We start from the raw sequence: 22,444 nt of genomic DNA on the forward strand, positions 1-22,444 counted from the left end.
TGACTCATCATGCCTGGGGTCAAAAGAGTGCTGAGTGACAGGTCGGCGACTGACGGTGAACTGGCCTCCTCCCCAGGCCCTGCTGGGCGGCTGCTGCGAACAGGGGTGGTGGTGGTGGTGGTGAGGGTGGAGGCCTCGGATGCAGAGCTGATGGCGGGCTGCTCATCCTCCGTCATCAGTTGCACCACAGTGTCTGCATCCTTTTCCTCAATGGGACGTTTCCGACCCGGCTGGAGGAAAATCGGAGCAGGTGCTACACGCTGCTGCTGCTGTGTCTCTGCAGCGTGAGTTGCAGATGCTCCTGCTGGGCGGCGCCCAAGGCGTCCACGGCCAGTGGCTATGGGAGGAATGGTAGCCACTGACGCTGCTGCTGCGGAACTGTGCATGGTGGCGCGGCCGCGCCCGCGGCTTGCCACAATGCTGCTCCCTCTCCTCCTGATTCCCTTGCTGCCCTTCCCCTTGCCCAAACCGCGCTGGCTGCCACTTCCAGACATCTTCGATGTTTTGGGCGTAAACACAAACGTTTTTGAAAAGGGCGGGTGAGGTGACTGAGTGAGTGTCCCGACTCCCTAGTACAGTAAGTAAGTAGTAACAGTCAGGAAGTACAACTAGCAGTTACAATAATCACAAGGAAATAGAGTGTGTGTACACTACAGACAGTGAGTGCACGCACGCGCAAACACGCGCAGGAGCTGGCCTATGAACAGAGACTGAGTGAGTGTCCCTAGTACAGTAAGTAAGTAGTAACTGTCAGGAAGTACAACTAGAAGTTACAATAATCAGTAGTAATCACAAGGAAATAGAGTGTGTGTACACTACAGACAGTGAGTGCACGCACGCGCAAACACGCGCAGGAGCTGGCCTATGAACAGAGACTGAGTGAGTGTCCCTAGTACAGTAAGTAAGTAGTAACAGTCAGGAAGTACAACTAGCAGTTACAATAATCAGTAGTAATCACAAGGAAATAGTGTGTGTGTACACTACAGACAGTGAGTGCACGCACGCGCAAACACGCGCAGGAGCTAGCCTATGAACAGAGACTGAGTGAGTGTCCCTAGTACAGTAAGTAAGTAGTAACAGTCAGGAAGTACAACTAGAAGTTACAATAATCAGTAGTAATCACAAGGAAATAGAGTGTGTGTACACTACAGACAGTGAGTGCACGCACGCGCAAACACGCGCAGGAGCTGGCCTATGAACAGAGAGTGAGTGAGTGTCCCTAGTACAGTAAGTAAGTAGTAACAGTCAGGAAGTACAACTAGCAGTTACAATAATCAGTAGTAATCACAAGGAAATAGAGTGTGTGTACACTACAGACAATGAGTGCACGCACGCGCAAACACGCGCAGGAGCTGGCCTATGAACAGAGACTGAGTGAGTGTCCCTAGTACAGTAAGTAAGTAGTAACAGTCAGGAAGTACAACTAGAAGTTACAATAATCAGTAGTAATCACAAGGAAATAGAGTGTGTGTACACTACAGACAGTGAGTGCACGCACGCGCAAACACGCGCAGCAGCTGGCCTATGAACAGAGAGTGAGTGAGTGTCCCTAGTACAGTAAGTAAGTAGTAACTGTCAGGAAGTACAACTAGAAGTTACAATAATCAGTAGTAATCACAAGGAAATAGAGTGTGTGTACACTACAGACAGTGAGTGCACGCACGCGCACACACGTGCAGGAGCTAGCCTATGAACAGTGACTGAGTGAGTGTCCCTACTACAGTAAGTAAGTAGTAACTGTCAGGAAGTAGAATTTACAATAATCAATCAGTAATCAGAAGGAAATAGAGTGTGTGTACAGTACACAGACAGTGAGTGCACACACACACGCAGGAGCTAGTAGCCTATGAACAGTGACAGTGAGTGTCCTAGTACAGTTACAGTATATAACTATTCAGAAGGAAATAGAGTGTGTGTACAGTACACAGACAGTGAGTGTGCAAGCACACGCAGGAGCTAGCCTATGAACAGTGACAGTCAGTGAGTGTCCTAGTACAGTTACAGTATATAACTATTCAGAAGGAAATAGAGTGTGTGTACACAGACAGTGAGTGCAAGCACACGCAGGAGCTAGTAGCCTATGAACAGTGACAGTGAGTGTCCTAGTACAGTTACAGTATATAACTATTCAGAAGGAAATAGAGTGTGTGTACACAGACAGTGAGTGCAAGCACACGCAGGAGCTAGCCTATGAACAGTGACAGTCAGTGAGTGTCCTAGTACAGTTACAGTATATAACTATTCAGAAGGAAATAGAGTGTGTGTACAGTACACAGACAGTGAGTGCACACACACACGCAGGAGCTAGTAGCCTATGAACAGTGACAGTCAGTGAGTGTCCTAGTACAGTTACAGTATATAACTATTCAGAAGGAAATAGAGTGTGTGTACAGTACACAGACAGTGAGTGCACACACACACGCAGGAGCTAGTAGCCTATGAACAGTGACAGTGAGTGTCCTAGTACAGTTACAGTATATAACTATTCAGAAGGAAATAGAGTGTGTGTACACAGACAGTGAGTGCAAGCACACGCAGGAGCTAGCCTATGAACAGTGACAGTCAGTGAGTGTCCTAGTACAGTTACAGTATATAACTATTCAGAAGGAAATAGAGTGTGTGTACACAGACAGTGAGTGCAAGCACACGCAGGAGCTAGTAGCCTATGAACAGTGACAGTGAGTGTCCTAGTACAGTTACAGTATATAACTATTCAGAAGGAAATAGAGTGTGTGTACACAGACAGTGAGTGCAAGCACACGCAGGAGCTAGCCTATGAACAGTGACAGTCAGTGAGTGTCCTAGTACAGTTACAGTATATAACTATTCAGAAGGAAATAGAGTGTGTGTACACAGACAGTGAGTGCAAGCACACGCAGGAGCTAGTAGCCTATGAACAGTGACAGTGAGTGTCCTAGTACAGTTACAGTATATAACTACAATACAAAATACAATCACTAAGTAGTAAAGGACAGCAGAAATACTGTCTAATACTATCTAATACTGTCTAATACTGTCTAATACTAATGAGAAATAAACTAACAGAGGACAGGAGGACAGCTGCCCACACAGGCAGGCCCTGAGGCCTAAAGCTGTAAGCTTGCCTGCAGCAGCTGGCCTGTCTCTATGTAACACAAAAGCTACTAACTAAAATACAATGTCTATCTAACTAAAAACAATATAGGTGTGTATAGGAGGTGTATGTGAGCAAAAACGCTAGGTAAATGACCACAATAGAGCTCTTGCTAAGCCAAAGCACAAAGGAGCAACTCTCTCTCTATGCAAGTCTCAGGCAAGGACGGAGAAACGGAACATGGCGGCCGCTATTTATAGGGTAGGGGCTGGCCAGGGTCCCCCTCTGTGATTGGCTGCCGTCAGAGGGCCTGGGAGCCCTCTGATTGGCTCTAAGGACATCAATCTGGGCTATGACGCTATTCGAGCTCGGTATTCGAGCTCGAATAGCGCCGTTTGCTCGAATAGCTCGAATAGTGAATGGGCTATTCGCGTTTACTCGAATAGCCCATTCGAATAGCTGCAGCTATTCGGAGCTCGAATACCGAGCTCGAATAGCTTAAAAAGGGCTCGAATATTCGAGCTACTCGAATATTCGAGCTCTGCTGAGCACCACTGCTGGCAATAGTGGTACACCGCTCACCCACCACTGTATAGCATTTCTGTACTGCCACTGTACTGCTGCCAGTCAGCGTGTACTGTAAGGATAAGTGAAATGAGGAAGAAATCCGGTGAAAGAGGGAGGGGCAAGGGAAGAGGTGTTTCCCCTGACGGTTCACGTACAGGCCACAGGGGAGCACCCAAGAAAACCCACTCAATACCGCCCATGTTGTCCAGGACAACAACCCTCACAGATCCAAAAGAACAGGACCAGAATTACTTGGATGACCTCTCAAGCGTCCAGCAGTGGGTTAAGCAGCACCAGCACATCACGCACGAGGTCCGAGTCCTCAGCCAGTTACAAGGAGCCAGTGGGCACAAAGCTGACACAACCGGCAGCGACACCACGCACACAACTGCCAGATAACCAGACGACGTTGGAGTGAGCTGCGCAGAGTTTGTTCTGGGGAGCTCTACTCCACGGCGGCGGCCCCCCACAATGACATATGACGAGTTTGAGGAGATGGAAGAGGAGGGTATAGACAATGTGGACATAGACCCAGATTTTGTTTGTGAAGGAGAACATCGCCGTCGTAGCAGCAGCACAGATGAGTCTGTTGAAGAACCCACTGCTGCACGAGTTCGCCTTGTGCCACAAGGTAGGCGGCGCACAATTTCAGGCACCACAAGCGTGGAAGTTCAAGTGAGAGGCAAAAGAGGCGCAAACAGAAATCGCCAGCAAGGCAGGTGCTCCAAAGTCTGGGCTTTCTTTGAAGACTGCACTGAGGATGTTACCATGGCGATTTGCAAGGTGTGCAAGACCCGCCTGAGCAGGGGGAAAAGTATTAACAACCTCTCCACCACCAGCATGAGCCGCCACATGCTATCCAAACATCCCACTCTGTGGGCAAACGCGGCAGGACAGGGTACCACCAGCAACACTGCCTCCCTTGGGTTCACCAGACTCACCACCAGACCCGCCTCAGCAGCAGCAGTAGCCCAGCCATTGCGTGGTTCACAACATTCAAAAAAATCAGATGACGCTGACACTGTCACTTTCCGGAGTAGTGCTCTTGAGGTCTCCCAGTCTTCATCAAACACAACAACCAACAGCCCTTCGGTGTGCAGCCCTACGGTTCAGTTGTCTGTCTCGGAGATGTTTGAGCGCAAGAGGAAATTGCCAGCAAATGACCCCCGGGCCGTGGCAGTAACAGCCAGCATAGCCAAGCTTCTGGCCTGCGAAATGCTGCCATATCGAGTGGTGGAGACAAACAGCTTCAAGGGCATGATGTCAGTGGCCATCCCACGTTACGTGGTTCCCAGCCGCTACCACTTTGCGCGCTCTGCAGTGCCTGAGTTGCATGAGCACGTGGTCAGCAAAATAACCCGAAGCTTGAAGAATGCCGTTGCCTGCAAGGTTCACCTCACCACTGACACCTGGACGAGTGCGTTCGGCCAGGGTCGATACATCTCCCTTACCGCGCACTGGGTGAACCTTGTGGAGCCTGGCAGCGATTCCTCACCTGCTACGGCGCGGGTGTTGCCCACGCCGCAAACACCTGCACCGCCGTCCCTCCCACTGGATAACAACAGCAGCACCTACCTCTCTGACTCCTTCTCCTCAAACGCATCTCAAAGCTGTACCTCATCCGGAAACGCGAACCCAGCACCAGCAGCAGTAGGATCGTGGAAGCAGTGCAGCACAGCTGTTGGCATGCGTCAGCAAGCATTGCTGAAGCTGATCTGCCTTGGGGATAAGCAGCACACAGGGGAGGAAATTTGGAGGGGAATAAAGGAACAGACGGATTTGTGGCTGGCACCGCTGGACCTGAAACCGGCCATGGTTGTGTGTGATAATGGGAGTAATCTCATTCGCGCTTTAAGGTTGGCTAAGCTGACACATGACGAAGAAGAGGAGGAGGAACAGCTGGAGTTGGAGCAGGAATTTCATGCCACCACTGACGAGGGCCAGAGCGGTGCACGTTGGACTTCCACAATTCAGCGCGAATGGTCAGCAGAAGCAGACCAGGAAGAAGGTGACGACTATGATGCATCACAACAACTATCACAACGCTCACAAGAGGATGATGAGGATTCTGGTAGGACTCTGGCACACATGGCTCAATTCATGCTAGACTGCATTGAACGCGACCCACGCATTGTGCGCATTCGGGACAACACCAATTACTGGGTTTATATACCCTTCTGGATCCACGGTACAAACACAATGTTCCAAAACTGCTTGAAGAAAGAGTCAGACAGGTCAAAATGGAAGAATACCAGCAGGCCCTTGTGGAGACTTTAGAGAGGAGATTGACATCCTCCCCCTCCTCTAGCCAGTTGTACGCCAACAGACTGACTTCCGTAAACCCAGGACGACCAGGAGGGCAGCAAACAACACAAGCCGCAGCTAGTGCCCAAAAGGGAATGGTATCGGCAGTGTCCTTGGAGTGGGAACATTTTCTGACACCCATGCAGCAGCAGCCCACAGAACAGCAAGCGTGCAGATCCACCTCCAACACCGATTGCCTGGAGAAGATGGTCAAGGACTACATGTCAGATGGCGTAGCTGTGTCTAACAATCCATCTGCACCCTTCAACTATTGGGTATCGAAGCTAGACACCTGGCACGAACTGGCAATGTACGCAATAGAGGTGCTGGCTTGCCCGGCAGCCAGCGTTATGTCGGAACGCTGTTTCAGTGCTGCCGGAGGCATCGTCACAGATCGGCGTATCCGCCTCTCCACAGAAAATGCAGACCGTCTGACTCAAATTAAAATGAATCAATCCTGGATTGGAAACGACTACGCAACACTCCAGGACCCCAACCAAGTAACATGACCAATGAACATCTGGGATGGTTTAGCGTTTCCGGTCCCTGTTTATTGAACCTCTCATCTGTATTACATTTATGACTGCATGGCGGCAAAAAGCATTGCTGCTATATCCGCACGCTGTTTGTCCTCATGCAAGGCCTGGGTTGTTGTGTCTCAAAAAGCATGGCCTTCTCCTCCTGCGCCTGCTCCTGTTCCATCACGTGTGCTGCTGCTGCTGGGTTAGCGTTGCCGGTCCCTGTTTATGGAACCTCTCATCTGTATTACACTTATGACTGCATGGCGGCAAAAAGCATTGCTATATCCGCACGCTTTTTGTCCTCATGCAAGGCCTGTGTTGTTGTGTCTCAAAAAGCTTGGCCTTCTCCTCCTGCGCCTCCTCCTGTTCCATCACGTCTGCTGCTGCTGGGTTAGCGTTGCCGCGTGGTCCCTGTTTATTGAACCTCTTATCTTTATTACATTTATGACTGCATGGCGGTACAAAGCATGCTATCCGCACGCTTCTTGTCCTCATGCAAGGCCTGGGTTGTTGTGTCTCAAAAAGCGTGGCCTTCTCCTCCTGCGCCTCCTCCTGTTCCATCACGTGTGCTGCTGCTGCTGCTGGGTTAGCGTTACCGGTCCCTGTTTATGGAACCTCTTCTCTTTATTACATTTAGGACTGCATGGCGGTAAAAAGCATGCTATCCGCACGCTTCTTGTCCTCATGCAAGGCCTGGGTTGCGTCTCAAAAAGCGTGGCCTTCTCCTCCTGCGCCTCCTCCTGTTCCATCACGTGTGCTGCTGCTGCTGCTGGGTTAGCGTTACCGGTCCCTGTTTATGGAACCTCTTCTCTTTATTACATTTATGACTGCATGGCGGAAAAAAGCATGCTATCCGCACGCCTCTTGTCCTCATGCAAGGCCTGGGTGGTTGTGTCTCAAAAAGCGTGGCCTTCTCCTCCTGCGCCTCCTCCTGTTCCATCACGTGTGCTGCTGCTGCTGCTGGGTTAGCGTTACCGGTCCCTGTTTATGGAACCTCTTCTCTTTATTACATTTAGGACTGCATGGCGGTAAAAAGCATGCTATCCGCACGCTTCTTGTCCTCATGCAAGGCCTGGGTTGTTGTGTCTCAAAAAGCGTGGCCTTCTCCTCCTGCGCCTCCTCCTCTTCCATCACGTGTGCTGCTGCTGCTGCTGGGTTAGCGTTACCGGTCCCTGTTTATGGAACCTCTTCTCTTTATTACATTTATGACTGCCTGGCGGTAAAAAGCATGTTACCAAGAAACATGACATTTTCAGCATTTAAAAGACAGTTTTTCCTTTGAAACTTTACAATCAATTTTCTCAAAAACTATAAGCTCTTTTTCAAATATTTTTTTGTACCCACTCCCAAGGTGCACATACCCTGCTAATTTGGGGTATGTAGCATGTAAGGAAGCTTTACAAAGCACGAAAGTTCGGGTCCCCATTGACTTCCATTATGTTCGGAGTTCGGCGCGAACACCCGAACATCGCGGTGATGTTCGGCGAACGTTCTCGAACCCGAACATCTAGGTGTTCGCCCAACACTACTAACAATATGTCTTCTACCTGCATAAAACATTTCGTGAAATTCAGACGTTGCTAACGGCCATGGCTGTGATTTATGTACGTCAGAATCACTACCATTGAAATTGCCCAAATAAACAGGTTTTTGTGACCCTAGGCTATGACCTCTTCAGCCTAGGGGCCCGAAACTCACCAGTTATGATCCCCCTAACAGTTCTACAATGCTAGAAAATTTGCCACTGCTGAGCAATTGCCCTTTGAAAAGATTTGAGATTTTTGAAAGTGAAATAGGGAGCCTAATGGAAGCCTATGGCAGAATTCAGCACTTTTGCACCCCTGTAACTCTGGTTTTCAGAGATGTAGGGACCCCATATTTGGAATCCAAGTCTAACAATATGTCTTCTACCTGCATGAGACATTTCGTGAAATTCAGACGTTGCTAACGGCCATGGCTGCGATTTATGTACGCCTGGATCCCCTCCATTGAAATTGCCCAAATAAACAGGTTTTTGTGACTCCCTAGGATATGACCTCTTCGGCCTAGGGGCCCGAAACTCACCAGTTATGATCCCCCTAACAGTTCCTACAATGCTAGAAAATTTGCCACAGCTGAGCAATTGCCCTTTGAAAAGATTTGAGATTTTTGAAAGTGAAATAGGGAGCCTAATGGAAGCCTATGGCAGAATTCAGCACTTTTGCACCCCTATAATTCTGGTTGATTATCATCACCCGCCGACTTTAGCAGTTAATAGCAAAGGCCCCTTACATCCTAGCAACACCAAATTTGCAGGATATGTTAAAAAGATAGCGGGAAACAATATTCAAAGGACTTCCGAGGCCACAAATGTGAAAAAAGTTAAATACCTTTTCATGATCCAGATCCATGGAGGACGCCATCCGCGCCCTCCCGTTCATTCCCCCATGGCTCCCGCAGTAATATCGGCCCCGGTCGGGTCCCGACTCCCGACCCCTCCGAACAGGTCGGGTTCTCATTCCCCACTCAATATGGCCGACACAGATTGCCGCGGCTGCGCAGTCCGCACAGACGCGATTGCACCTGGCAGCTCTAGGGCCTCCTCCTGCCGCGTCATCAATATGCGTGCATACATCGGACGCATCGGGAGGAGGACCTAGAGCTGCGCAGCCGCAATCGCATCTATGCGGACTGCGCAGCCGCGGCAATCTGTGGCAGCCATATTGAGGGGGGAATGAGAACCCGACCCATTTGGAGGGGTCAGGACCCGACCGGGGCCGGTATTACTGCGGGTGCCATGGCGGAATGAACGGGGGGAGCAGATGGCGTCCTCCATGTATCTGGATTATGAAATGGTATTTAACTTTTTTCATACTTGTGGCCTCGTAAGTCCTTTAAAAAAAAAAAAAAAAAAAAAAATATATATATATATATATATATATATATATATATTTTATTATTTTTATGTGCTGAGTGTGGGAAATAAATGAAAAAAAATGACGTAGGGTCCCCCCTCCCGAGCCTCTGTAACCCCTTGTCCCCCATGCAGGCTGGGATAGCCAGAATGCGGAGCCCCGGCCGACTGGGGCTTCGCACTCTGAGCTATACCAGCCCGCATGGTCCATGGTATGGGGGGGCTCCGGGGGGGGGGGGGGGGGGCGGCCAAGCCTTCCCCTCCTCTCCCCCCCGGAGCCCTTGTCCAATCCATGGACAAGGGGCTCTTCCCCACCTCCGGTGCCCCAGGAGGAGGTGGGGGTGACGACTCCCTGGGGGGGGTTCATGGTGGAATCTGGGAGTCCCCTTTAAGAAGGGGACCTCAGATGCCCACCCCCCTCCCAGGAGAAATGAGTATAGGAGTACAAAGTACCCTTTACCCATTTCCACAAAGGGTTAAATGAAATAAAAACACAACCACGAGAAAAGTATTTTATTATTCTAAATTAACCATAAATACTTACCTGTACCTTTAAAAAGTTTTCCCACGCCAATATCCACGGTAAACGATCCAACGAACTGTATCCTCTTATGTTGCAATCTTCAATTAAGTTGATTGAAGATCTCCGACGCCTCCCACATAGCAGAGAATGCCTCCTTTTGGACGCATAGCTGCCGGCTCCTGCTGTCTCTCCCCACCTCCTCACCTGTCGCTCTCACCTAGCCTGGCACCCATGGGTGCACTGGGTGCCAGGCTAGGTGAGGGTGACAGGTGCAGGCAGGTGGGGAGAGACAGCAGCGAGCCGGCAGCTTCACGTCCTGCTCAGGACGCATTCTCTGCTAAATTAACGGTTCTTGAATCATCCGGTTCTTTTTAATGAATCGGTTCTTTTTTTTATGAATCGGCTCATTTTAATTTGAAACTTTAAAATTGATTTTCTCAAAAAGTATAAGGTCTTTTTGAAAAAAAACTTAACATTCCCAACAATTTTGGTGTTTCTACCATGTAAGGGGACTTTGCTATTAACCGTTAAAGTTAGCGGCCATTAAAGTCTATGGGCGAACCGAACTTTGAAAAAAAGTTCCCGGTTCTCTGCGAACGCGAACCACCAAAGTTCGCCTGGAACCGTTTGCCGGCGAACCGTTCGGCCCATCTCTTCAATTGACCCTCATGATGCACTATGGGGGCAAATCGAATCCCATTCGCCTGCAAACCGTTCAGGCCACCTCTAGTTAGGGACTGCTCTTTTTTTTTATATGTATGTCATGGGTATATTACTGTTATTTTAGTAATAAGGGTTTGTAATTATTGGACGGACACAAAAATATCCAAACCAGAAAAAATACACCTACAATTTGTATTCAGAACTTGGTATATAGTAAATTGTGTCACAGAAAAATGTCATTTTACTCAGTTTGAAAAAACATTGTTGGTCTACATACAAAAGAAAAAAAGAGCTGTGTGCTCAGACCAGGTATCACCTGACTTATATACTGGCTGCCATTTATCTATTGACTAATTAAGATGGCAAAACAAATGCATATTCCATATGCTTGCCAGAATATTCAGGGTCTAAACTAACTCACTGGTATGCCCTGCAGAAGTTTGCCCACACAAAATGTTTTGCTTTTCAACAAGAGTGCCGTGTGTAGAGATGTCGGCGAACGCTTCGGGAACCGTTCGCCGGCGAACACCTCACCCTGTACTACTTCCATTTCGCTATGACCCGGAGTAGTACAGCTGCGTCCTTGATCGCGCGCCTGTTGCCAGGCACTTTCTGCGCATGTGCGTGACGTCATGAGTGATGTCACGCTCATGCGCAGAGAGTGGCTGGCAACCAGCGCGTGATCAAAGACGCGCACCACTGGCCCAGTGCAGCCGTACTACTCCGGGTCATAGCGAACCGGAAGTAGTAGCGGCCCATAGGGGTTCGCCTACATCCCTAGCCATGTGGGGGCCTCCCATCACTGGCCTCCCATCACTGCTACCACTCAGGAGTGCAGTGTGACTGCGCCCCAGGGGGAGGGGCAGAGATCCGCAGACAGTGCACCCCAAAGCTTGGCCACTGCCTGAAGGGAACCATCTTCCTTACAAAGGAAAGATCCCTCACAACTAGCTGAAAGAGTATGCAACATGACCATTGTTGGTGGAGGGGTGTAACCCCAGTTCTTCAATCTACAGAGTGTGCTTTCTTAACCTGTCAAATCTCCCCACCTGCCTGTACAGTGGTTACCTGTGCGGTAACCCTTGTTTATATATATATATATATATATATATATATATATATATATATATATATATATATATATATATATATAGGTATGAATAATTATCGGTATATATATATATTTATACACAGAAACGCATACTCCCGGGCTGCTGCAGATTTTGGATTGCGGAGGCGTTTCTGCCTCCAATATAAAGTATAGGAAAACCGCAAACCGCTCTGAAAAACGGCAGTTCAGAGCGGTTTGCCAGGCGTTTTTGTTACAGTAGCTGTTCAGTAACAGCTTTTCTGTAACAATATATGAAATCTACTACACCAAAAACGCTTCCCAAAACCGCAAAATGCCAGCTGAAACGCTACAGAAAAAGAAGAAAAAGCGTTTCAAGATCTGCTAGCATTTTGCGGATCTGCTAGCGGGTTTTGGTGTGCACCAGGCCAAAGTTACTTTTATTCAACCAGCAAGTCATTTTTTGATGGGAAATGACATAGGTGTCTCCCAAAACATAATGAGACAATGTACAAGAGTCATTATTGTGAGTAAAAAAAAAAAAAAAATCTCAGCTTTTATTTACATTTGAGCAAAAAATGTCCAGTCCAAAATGATTCATACCCTTTTAAAAAACCCTTTTAAAAAAATCAAGGAAAAGCCTCTAAGTCCCCCGTGTCAATGATTGCCGGCATCAATGAGATGCCTGCAGTCATTGTAACTAAAGAAGTAATACATCCACACATTACCTGCTAAAAGGAAGTAATGCAAGGGGCAAGACAAGAAAAATAACATTTATATTGTGCTTTTCTCCTGGCGGACTCAATTCAACTCAATTCACTTTATTGTCATTGTGTAACACAACGAAATGTTACATAGTTACATAGTTACATAGTTATTTTGGTTGAAAAAAGACATACCTTCATCGAGTTCAACCAGTATAAAGTACAACACCAGCCTGATCCCTCACCTATCCCTGTTGATCCAGAGGAAGGCGAAAAAACCCTTACAAGGCATGGTCCAATTAGCCCCTAAAAGGGAAAAAATTCCTTCCAGATGGCAATCAGATAAAATCCCTGGATCAACATCGTTAGGCATTACCTAGTAATTGTAGCCATGGATGTCTTTCAACGCAAGGAAAGCATCTAAGCCCCCTTTAAATGCAGGTATAGAGTTTGCCATAACGACTTCCTGTGGCAATGCATTCCACATCTTAATCACTCTTACTGTAAAGAACCCTTTCCTAAATAAATGGCTAAAACGTTTTTCCTCCATGCGCAGATCATGTCCTCTAGTCCTTTGAGAAGGCCTAGGGACAAAAAGCTCATCCGCCAAGCTATTATATTGCCCTCTGCTGTATTTATACATGTTAATTAGATCCCCTCTAAGGCGTCTTTTCTCTAGACTAAATAAACCCAGTTTATCTAACCTTTCTTGATAAGTGAGACCTTCCATCCCACGTATCAATTTTGTTGCTCGTCTCTGCTCCTGCTCTAAAACTGCAATATCTTTTTTGTAATGTGGTGCCCAGAACTGAATTCCATATTCCAGATGTGGCCTTACTAGAGAGTTAAACAGGGGCAATATTATGCTAGCATCTCGAGTTTTTATTTCCCTTTTAATGCATCCCAAAATTTTGTTAGCTTTAGCTGCAGCTGCTTGGCATTGAGTACGATTATTTAACTTGTTGTCAATGAGTACTCCTAAGTCCTTCTCCAAGTTTGATGTCCCCAACTGTATCCCATTTATTTTGTATGGTGCTAGACCATTAGTACGTCCAAAATGCATGACTTTACATTTGTCAACATTGAATTTCATCTGCCATGTATGTGCCCATATAGCCATCCTATCCAGATCCTGTTGCAATATGACACTATCTTCCTGAGAGTTGATGATTCTGCACAATTTTGTATCATCTGCAAAAATAGCAACATTGCTCACTACTGCATCTACTAGGTCATTAATAAATAAATTGAAGAGCACTGGACCCAGAACAGACCCCTGTGGGACCCCACAGCTAACAGTCTCCCATTTTGAGTACGATCCATTGACCACAACTCTTTGTTTTCTGTCCATTAGCCAGTTCCCTATCCATGAACACAGACTCTTCCCCAGTCCTTTCATCCTCAACTTTTGCACCAGTCTTTTGTGGGGAACAGTGTCAAAGGTCTTTGCAAAGTCCAAGTATATCACATCTACAGCATTCCCAATATCCATATTAGCATTCACTACCTCATAAAAGCTGAGCATGTTAGTCAAACAGGACCTGTCTTTAGTAAACCTATGTTGATGCTGAGAAATAAGATTATTTTCTACTATGAAGTCATGTATAGTATCTCTTAGTAACCCCTCAAATAGTTTGCACACAACTGATGTTAAGCTTACAGGTCTATAATTTCCTGGATCAGATTTTTTGCCCTTCTTAAATAATGGGAAAACGTGGGCTGTACGCCAATCCACTGGGACTCTGCCAGTTGCAAGAGAGTCACAAAAGATAAGATAAAGGGGTTTATAAATAACTGAACTTAATTCCCTTAGGACCCGAGAATGCATGCCATCCGGGCCAGGTGCCTTGTCTATTTTTAATTTATTTAGTCTTGCCTTCACTTCTTCCTGCGTTAAGTATTTAATATTACAGTTAGAAGATTGAGACTCTTCCGCCTCTGTAGTTTGCAACAGTGCTGTTTCTTTTGTGACGACAGAAGCAAAGAAAGCATTTAATAACTCTGCCTTACCTTGGTCATCCACCATTGAGTTCCCACCCTCATCCTTTAGGAGTCCTATACAGTCAACCTTTCTTTTTTTAGAGTTAATGTACTTGTAAAACTTTTTGGGGTTAGATTTGATATCCTTAGCGATTTGTTTTTCAGCTTCAATCTTTGCCTGCCTAATTTCTTTTTTACAATTTTTATTGTACTCCCGATAACTGCTTAGTGCAGCCTCGGTCCCCTCCTGTTTTAAGACCTTATAGGCATTCTTTTTCCTCTTCATTTTATCTTTACCCTTTCTATTCATCCATAGAGGCCTTATTTATTCCTAGATATTTTGTTTCCATATGGGATATACATACTACAATATTGATTGAGTATAAGTTTAAAAGCTTGCCATTTCCCTTCAGTGTCTTCCCCTTGTAGTACATTATCCCAGTTCACCAAACTTAGTGCCTGCCTAATTTGATTGAACTTTGCTTTTCTAAAATTCATTTTTTTAGTGGTCCCGCTGCCCCGTGGCCTATCAGTCACCAGATCAAACGTTATCATGTTGTGATCACTATTTCCCAAATGTTCCTGAACCTGCACATTTGATACATTATCTGGTCTATTAGAAATGATCAGATCCAGTAACGCATTCCCCCTAGTTGGTTCAGTTACCATTTGAGTCAAGTAATTGTCCTGTAGTGCTGCCAGAAATCTGCTGCTTTTACCAGAATGGGTAGCCTCAATACTCCAGTCAATGTCTGGAAAGTTGAAGTCGCCCATAATTATGACCTCATTTTTACTTGCAGCTTTTTCAATCTGCTGTAGTAATCGCAGTTCTGCAGCTTCATTAATAAGAGGTGGCCTGTAGCATACCCCAATAAGCAATTGGCAACTTTTATTTCCACCATGAATATTTACCCAAACGGACTCCACATCTTCGCAATCTTCCTCCATCTCATCGTTGAGGACAGCTGTAAGAGAATTCTTAACAAAGAGACAAACCCCTCCACCTTTTTTCCCTGTTCTATCCCTCCTAAACACATTGTATCCTTTTAAATTAGCTATCCAGTCATGGCTTTCATCCATCCATGTCTCGGTTATTCCCACAATGTCATAGCCTTTGTCATTCAGAATGAACTCTAGTTCGTCTATTTTATTTGCAAGGCTCCGAGCATTGGTTACCATGCACTTTATATTTTTACCGCCACATTTACCAATTTTGTTTACATGAAATGGGCTACTTGAATTTTTACCAACCTCCTTAATCTTTACACTGTCCCCACCCCCCTCTCCAACCCCCATAATGTTAGGTTCCCACTGTCTTTTTACCTCATCTTGTCTACGTATTGAGACTTTATCCTCCCGCCTCCCCCCAGATCCTAGTTTAAAATCTCCTCCAACCGTTTAGCCATCTTCTCCCCCAATGCAGCTGCACCCTCCCCATTAAGGTGCAGCCCATCCCTGCTGTAGAACCTGTAGCCGACTGCAAAGTCTGCCCAGTTCTCAAGGAACCCAAACCCTTCTTTCCTACACCAATTTCTCAGCCACTTATTTAACTCCCTAAGCTCCCTCTGTCTCTCAGATGTAGCACGTGGCACTGGCAGTATTTCAGAAAACACCACCTTGGAGGTCCTTGCTTTAAGTTTATCTCCAAGTACCTGAAAATCATTTTTGAGGACCTTCCATCTCCCACTAACTTTGTCATTGGTGCCAAATGACTTTTCCTGACAACCCCACGGTGCATATAGGGAACATAGTGATAGTAACAAGAAAGGGAAGAAATTATACAAGTAAGCCAGGTATTACAGATGTTTAAACAATTTGTACACAGTGTTAATTATTTCAGAGAGGATTCAGAGTTCATCAAGTTTATGGTGGATGGGAAAAAGCTGTCTTTCAGTCTGTTTGTGTGTGTGCGGATTGATCTAAAACGTTTACCTGATGGAAGGAGCTCAAACCGGGCATTTCCAGGGTGAGTGTTGTCCTTGATAATGTTTTTGGCCCTTCTCACACTGCGAGTATTATACAAAAGTTCCAGTGATGGTAGTTCAGTGCCAATAATGGCTTCTGCTGTTTTAACAACTCGCTGCAGGGCTTCTCTAGTAGCCTTCGTGCAGCTGTTGTACCAGGCCATCATGCAATTGGTCAGAACGCTTTCTATAGTGCATCTGTAGAAATTAACCAGCAGCTTCTGTGGGAGGTTAGCGCTCCTTAGTTTTCTCAGAAAGTAGAGGCGTTGTTGTGCTTTGCCAGTTAGAGCTAAAGCATTGTCAGCCCAGGACAGGTTCTCTGCGATGGTGACTCCCAAAAATTTGAAGCTGGAAACTCTCTTCACAGCCTCTGCATTGATCATTAGCGGTAGGTGAGTGGTCTTTTTGGTGGTCCTAAAGTCCAGAATAATTTCTTTGGTCTTCTTTGTATTTAATAACAGGTTTTTAATGTCGCACCATGCAGTCAGGTTCCTAACTTCTTCTCTGTATGCAGCTTCCTCATTGTCTCATATAAGCCCAATGACAGTCGTATCATCTGCAAACTTAACAATTATGTTTGAGGTATGGATAGGCTGGCAGTCATGGGTGAAAAGTGCATAGAGAAGAGGGCTTAATACACAGCCCTGTGGCATGCCAGTGCTCAGGGTAAGGGTGGAGGATGTCTGTTTTCCTAGTCTGACAGTTTGAGGGCGATTAGTAAGGAAGTCCAATAACCAAGTACAAGTCAAAGGGCCAGAGCTGCACTCTATAGACACTAGCAGTGTTTGGGAGACTGGCTGTAACGATTTGTGTCAGTAAATAACAGAATTCTGATTATAGGTGATCTGCAGTATCACCTATAATGCAGATGTATACCTGATTATATGGTGATCTGCAGAATGACCTATAATGCTGGTATATCAGAAGCTGTAGTGACAACAATATATAGTGATGTGGTGCAACAGTAGTACGGATAGGTTTAACAATACCTCACCGGCGGAGCTGGTGGGTACTAACAGTACAGTGCCTCTCACCAGAGTCAAGGGCCCTCTGGTGAGAGTAGAGAGGTCAGACAGATCAGGTTTGGCAACAGACGGACATATACAGTACAAAATCGGAAGGCAGAGACTGAAAGGTATAAACAAGCAGAGTCAGCAGCAAGATCAGATGGGTAACAGTACAGAATCGCTAAGCAGAAGAATAGTCAGAACAAGCCAGAGTCATGAACAAATAATACACAGTAATATAATGATTAGAGCTATCAAACAATTCCTATCTTGTGTGAAATCCCAGGTTTTTTTCCCGGATCAAAGCACACCGGAATTATCTAAGGGTCTGAGCGCTAACACGAAGTATTCGCAACAGCAGACAAGTTGCGAGTAAATCAGCTAGGCTTTTGAAGCTGAGGAGACCCATCAGGCACGCCCCCTCCTATCAGCCAATGAGGAGCAGCGAGCGTCTCCTCTGACGTCAGCCGACGCGCCTCCTCCCCGCATAAAGGTCCTGTCTATGAGCGTGCACGCGACAAAGCAACCCTATGTGCAACAGACAGCCTTGTCCTCGGCGTGCTAGACGCCTGAGGCACGGATACAACGCTAGACAGGGAGCTGACGGCAGCCGCAGGGGTAGCGCTATTCACCGCGGCTGCCTCTCCAACATTTGTTACACTGGCCTAAGGCTTATTGAACAGGCAGAGCCAAGATTTGAACCCAGGTCACCTGTGTCAGAGGCAGAGCCCTTAACCATTCCACTATCCAGCCATCAGCCATTAAAGGCGAAATAGTAAAACTACACCTATATACATTTATTTTAATAAAAAGACCCACGCTTACATTTAAAATTAACTCATTACCTCCCACACTCTTCCATAGTACCCAAATACATTTTTTACAAAAAAAATAAATAAAAGACAATTAAAAAAAAACAACTTAAAGAGACACTGAAGCGAAAAAAAAATGTATGATATTATGATTTGTATGTGTAGTACAGCTAAAAAATAAAGCATTAAGATCAGATACATCAGTCTAATTGTTTCCAGTACAGGAAGAGTTCAGAAACTCCAGTTGTTATCTCTATACAAAAAAGCCATAACACAAGCGTCCAGGAGCTCCACTATAAGGCTCAAAATACAAGAATTGGTGTGCCACGGTCCTCACCCCGGTACCTGGGGGCCACAGCAATATATATTCCAAAAAAGACCGGCACCACACTCAGTATCTGTAGCTCTTCAAGGTTTAATAGCTGAGGGAGGCTTTAGCCAGGGACATTATTGATGAACCTTTGTTCAAATTTCTTCAACAGACTAATCCCACTACGCCACATATATACGTACTTCCTAAAATCCATAAAACTTTGCAACGTCCTCCTGGATGTCCTATTTTGGCGGGAGTGGGATCAGTTTTTGTCCCGTTGGCTCAATATTTAGACAAACTCCTTCAACCCATTGTGCAATCCCTGGACTCCTACTTGCGCGATACAGGCATGTTCTTGGATAAGTTGAGAAGTCTGCCTGTACTTGAGGGGGATGTTGCATTGGTTACTTTGAATGTTGAGAGCCTCTACACCTCCATCCCACATGATGGGGGTGTAGAGGCTACAGACTGGTATCTTATGATGCAGTCTGATTGCACCACCCCCCAGCGCAGGTTTTTGATACAACTGCTAGAAATTGTTCTTAAAGAAAATTACTTTTCATTTGAGGGGCGGTACTATGGTCAACTACAAGGCACTGCTATGGGCTCTAATGTGGCCCCCTCCTATGCAAATCTTTTTATGGGGTTATATGAAGAGACTTTCGTTTATCTCAACCCTGTGTTCCGCCAGCATGCTTTATGCTGGTGGCGCTATATAGATGACGTATTTTGCATATGAAGGGGGCCACGTGAGACATTGCATGCATTCTTGGAGACAGTGCACCGGCAGTGTCCGGCCATCAAGCTGACAGCAAATTGGGACACGGGACAATTGCCCTTTCTTGATGTCCTGGTTTGTTGCGATAATGGGACGATATCCACCGATTTATATACAAAGACGACGGACAGGAACTCCACCCTCCACTACGGGAGTTTCCACCCGGGTGGTGTGAAGGATGGGATTCCTGGAAGTCAGTTTTCAAGGGTGGATAGGATCGTGAGTGAGCCTGAGAAATGTGCTGATCGCAAGAACGAGCTCTGTGGGAGATTTCGCTCCAGGGGATATCCCATGGAAGTCTTAAGTGAAAAGAAACGTTCCCGGGGCCGACGTTTGAGAGGTGTGCCGCGTATTCCATTTGTTTCAACCTTTAATATTTGTAGCGACGTAATTTCAAGGACGGTGCGTCGCCATTGGCACTTGTTGAGGGATGGTTTCCCCACAGTGCCTGAGTTTAGGTTTCCTCCTATGATGTCGTTCCGCCGCGCCCCCACATTACGGGATAAATTGCGAGTGAAATCAGCACCTCAGGCACAGCCTCACACCGTTAGAACTGGGATGTTCCCCTGCCTGTCCTGCCATATGTGCAGCAGTGTTATACGGGGTCAAACCTTTTTGCATCCTACCTTGGGTACTGTGTATCACATCAGGGGGCACTATACATGTGACTCTAGTCACGTTGTTTATTTGTTGAAGTGTCCTTGTAGCTTCATTTATGTAGGTATGACTACACAGTGCCTCAAGGTTAGGATCTCTGCGCATAAATCAGCCATTAGGAATGGCACGGCGGGGCAGGCAGTGGCAGAGCATTTCAAGACCTGTGGGCATAATGTTTCTCAGCTACGGGTAATGGCCATTGATGGGGTTCCATCAACTTGGAGGGGAGGAGATAGACTTAAGGAACTCTTACGGAGAGAGGCGGGCTGGATTAGGCGATTAGATGCCATGGGGAGGGCAGGGCTCAATCGGGAGTTAGATTTGGGTTTCTGTATTTAATTCTTAGGTGACTTATTTGTGCATCTCTATTGTGATAAGTATTATTGTATTGTGGCACTTTGATGTTTTAATATGTTTTAGCTATTAAACCTTGAAGAGCTACAGATACTGAGTGTGGTGCCGGTCTTTTTTGGAATATATACAAAAAAGCCATTAAGCTCTACGACTTTCAAAGTCGTGCAGAGGGCTGTTTTCTGACTTTTATTATCTCAACTGTTATTTAACTATTTACTTTTTCTCTGCCAGAGGAGAGGTCATTAGTTCACAGACTGCTCTGAGAGAATCATTTTGAATGCTGAGTGTTGTATAATCTGCACATATTATAAAATGATGCAATGTTAGAAAAAACACTACATACCTGAAAATAAAAATATCAGAATATTTTCTTTGCTGCTAATCTTCCTAGTAATTATTTATAGTACACAACCAATTCATTATATCATATTTTTTTCGCTTCAGTGTCTCTTTAAATAGTTACTTTAGAGACTGAACTTTTTAAATATGTATGTCAAGAGGGTATATTACTGTTAATTTTTAAATTATGAGTTTGTACTTAGTGATGAACGCAAAACTGAAAAATTGCACCTTTATTTTCAAATAAAATATTGTTGCCATGCATTGCACTAGGAAAATATTTTAAGTGTTGCAATAACTGGGACAAATGGGCAAATACAATTTGTGGGTTTTATCCACAGTAGAATGTTTTAAAACTATAATGGCCGAAAACTGAGAAATAATGATTTTTTTTCAATTTTATTTCCTATTAAAATAATTCTTAGCATAATGTACCACCCAAAGAAAGCCTGATTAGTGGCAAAAAAACAAGATATGGATCATTTTGTTGTGATTAGTAGTGAATACGTTTTTGCCAAAAGAAAGGGAGGAGCACTGAAAGGTGAAAACTGCTCTAGTCTGTATAGGGTAAAAAACCCCTCAGTGGTCAAGTAGTTAATTGCAAATCATGAAGTTACTTAGCAGAGATGGTGAATAAGATGCAAATAATCAGTGTTGCTTGCAAATTTTAACCAAAGCCATTTTCACATATTTGCCACAATACAATGCATTTTTACAATATGGTCAAGAGTAACTTGTGGAAAATGCGGAAAATCATTATTTTTACCACAACAATTCCCAAAAAGCATTATTTTTAGCACGAAAATTTGTTAGAAATCACAAATTTATTGCAAAGCTATTTTCTATGGCATTTTTGCACGAAAGTTGAATTTTGCATTAATTTTTGCAAATATTAATGCAAAAAGAATATCGGCACTTTCACTTATCACTGCTAATAATTTGGGCATACATACCAATTCAATGCAAATTGCATGCAGCCTGGAATAGGGTCAATCAAAATTGATAGGTAGTGGGTTTGATTGGTCCAGTTCTAAACATATCTACTCTCTGGATAAATGTCTGTATGCCTTAGGACCTAGCCCATAGGTTGAGTGGGCATAAACCAATACAAGACATACTCAGGGGTGAGAGAGGCTCCATCCTCAGGGCACAGTGTAGGAGGGGTGCACAATTCACTCGGCTATCATTTCCCTATTGTGTTTGAAGTGGAGAAAAAAGAAACGGGGATACGTGGCAGTGACTGCAAGCCAGTAACTAGAGATTAAGGTGTTTGGGGGGTTGGGGGCCCTGGAGCGCCTCTTAGTCTAATAGCAATCAGTGTGTGATGGCTGGGGTGGGATGGATGGAGGGGTGCACTTTGGTATCTCAGCCTTGGGTGCTGGAGAATCTGGTCCCAGCTCTGGATATACTCACCAGTCACTGGGGCTGCAGTAGAGATCAGAGATATTGTAAGAAATGCCAAGAATCCATGTATAAACATCCCCAAACAGCGATGGAATAACATTTATCTTGAGGTGATGATTCTGCTTTGGACGTTGTATGTTGTACAGCAGGTATTCCTGTCATGTAAAAGTACTGAATGACTACACTTTTAAATCTTTGAACTGTCCCCTTTCATCTTTATAGAGTTACCAAAGAGTTTTTGTTTGTACTACATAGTATATTTTTATCTGTAAGCAACATTTTAACCAAAGTCTACTGCAAACAAATCAAAGGTCAGAAGTGTTTCATCTGCTGATACTATCTCTCTGCATGCCAGTAAATGTTGCTGCACTCCAACTTCCTAAATATTTAAACCTGGAAAACAGTGGATAAAAAAAAACAAAAAACCTCTGTTCTGTAACTGGCTAAATGATAACTGTAACGATCGGTGTAACACAGAGAGGGTCTGATTACCGGTGATCTGCAGTATCACCGAGAATA

At 45.4% G+C, this 22,444-nt stretch overlaps 1 protein-coding gene across 4 annotated transcripts in view; it reads right to left on the reverse strand.

The window, feature by feature from the left end:
- Window positions 1-22,127, reverse strand: part of LOC137524284 (complement factor H-like) — a 340,451-nt gene extending 318,324 nt beyond the window's left edge. For all 4 annotated transcript variants that reach the window (XR_011022650.1, XM_068243963.1, XM_068243965.1 and 1 more), the window contains exon 1: window positions 21,935-22,127. Coding sequence is in view for 3 of the 4 variants with exons in the window: in XM_068243963.1 (XP_068100064.1) it covers window positions 21,935-22,025 (91 nt within the window). In the remaining variant the exon portion in view is untranslated. The remainder of the gene's footprint in view (window positions 1-21,934) is intronic.
- Between the last annotated feature and the right edge of the window lie 317 nt (window positions 22,128-22,444).

Source organism: Hyperolius riggenbachi, chromosome 7, assembly GCF_040937935.1.
Source record: "Hyperolius riggenbachi isolate aHypRig1 chromosome 7, aHypRig1.pri, whole genome shotgun sequence".
In the NCBI taxonomy this organism is placed as follows: domain Eukaryota; kingdom Metazoa; phylum Chordata; class Amphibia; order Anura; family Hyperoliidae; genus Hyperolius; species Hyperolius riggenbachi.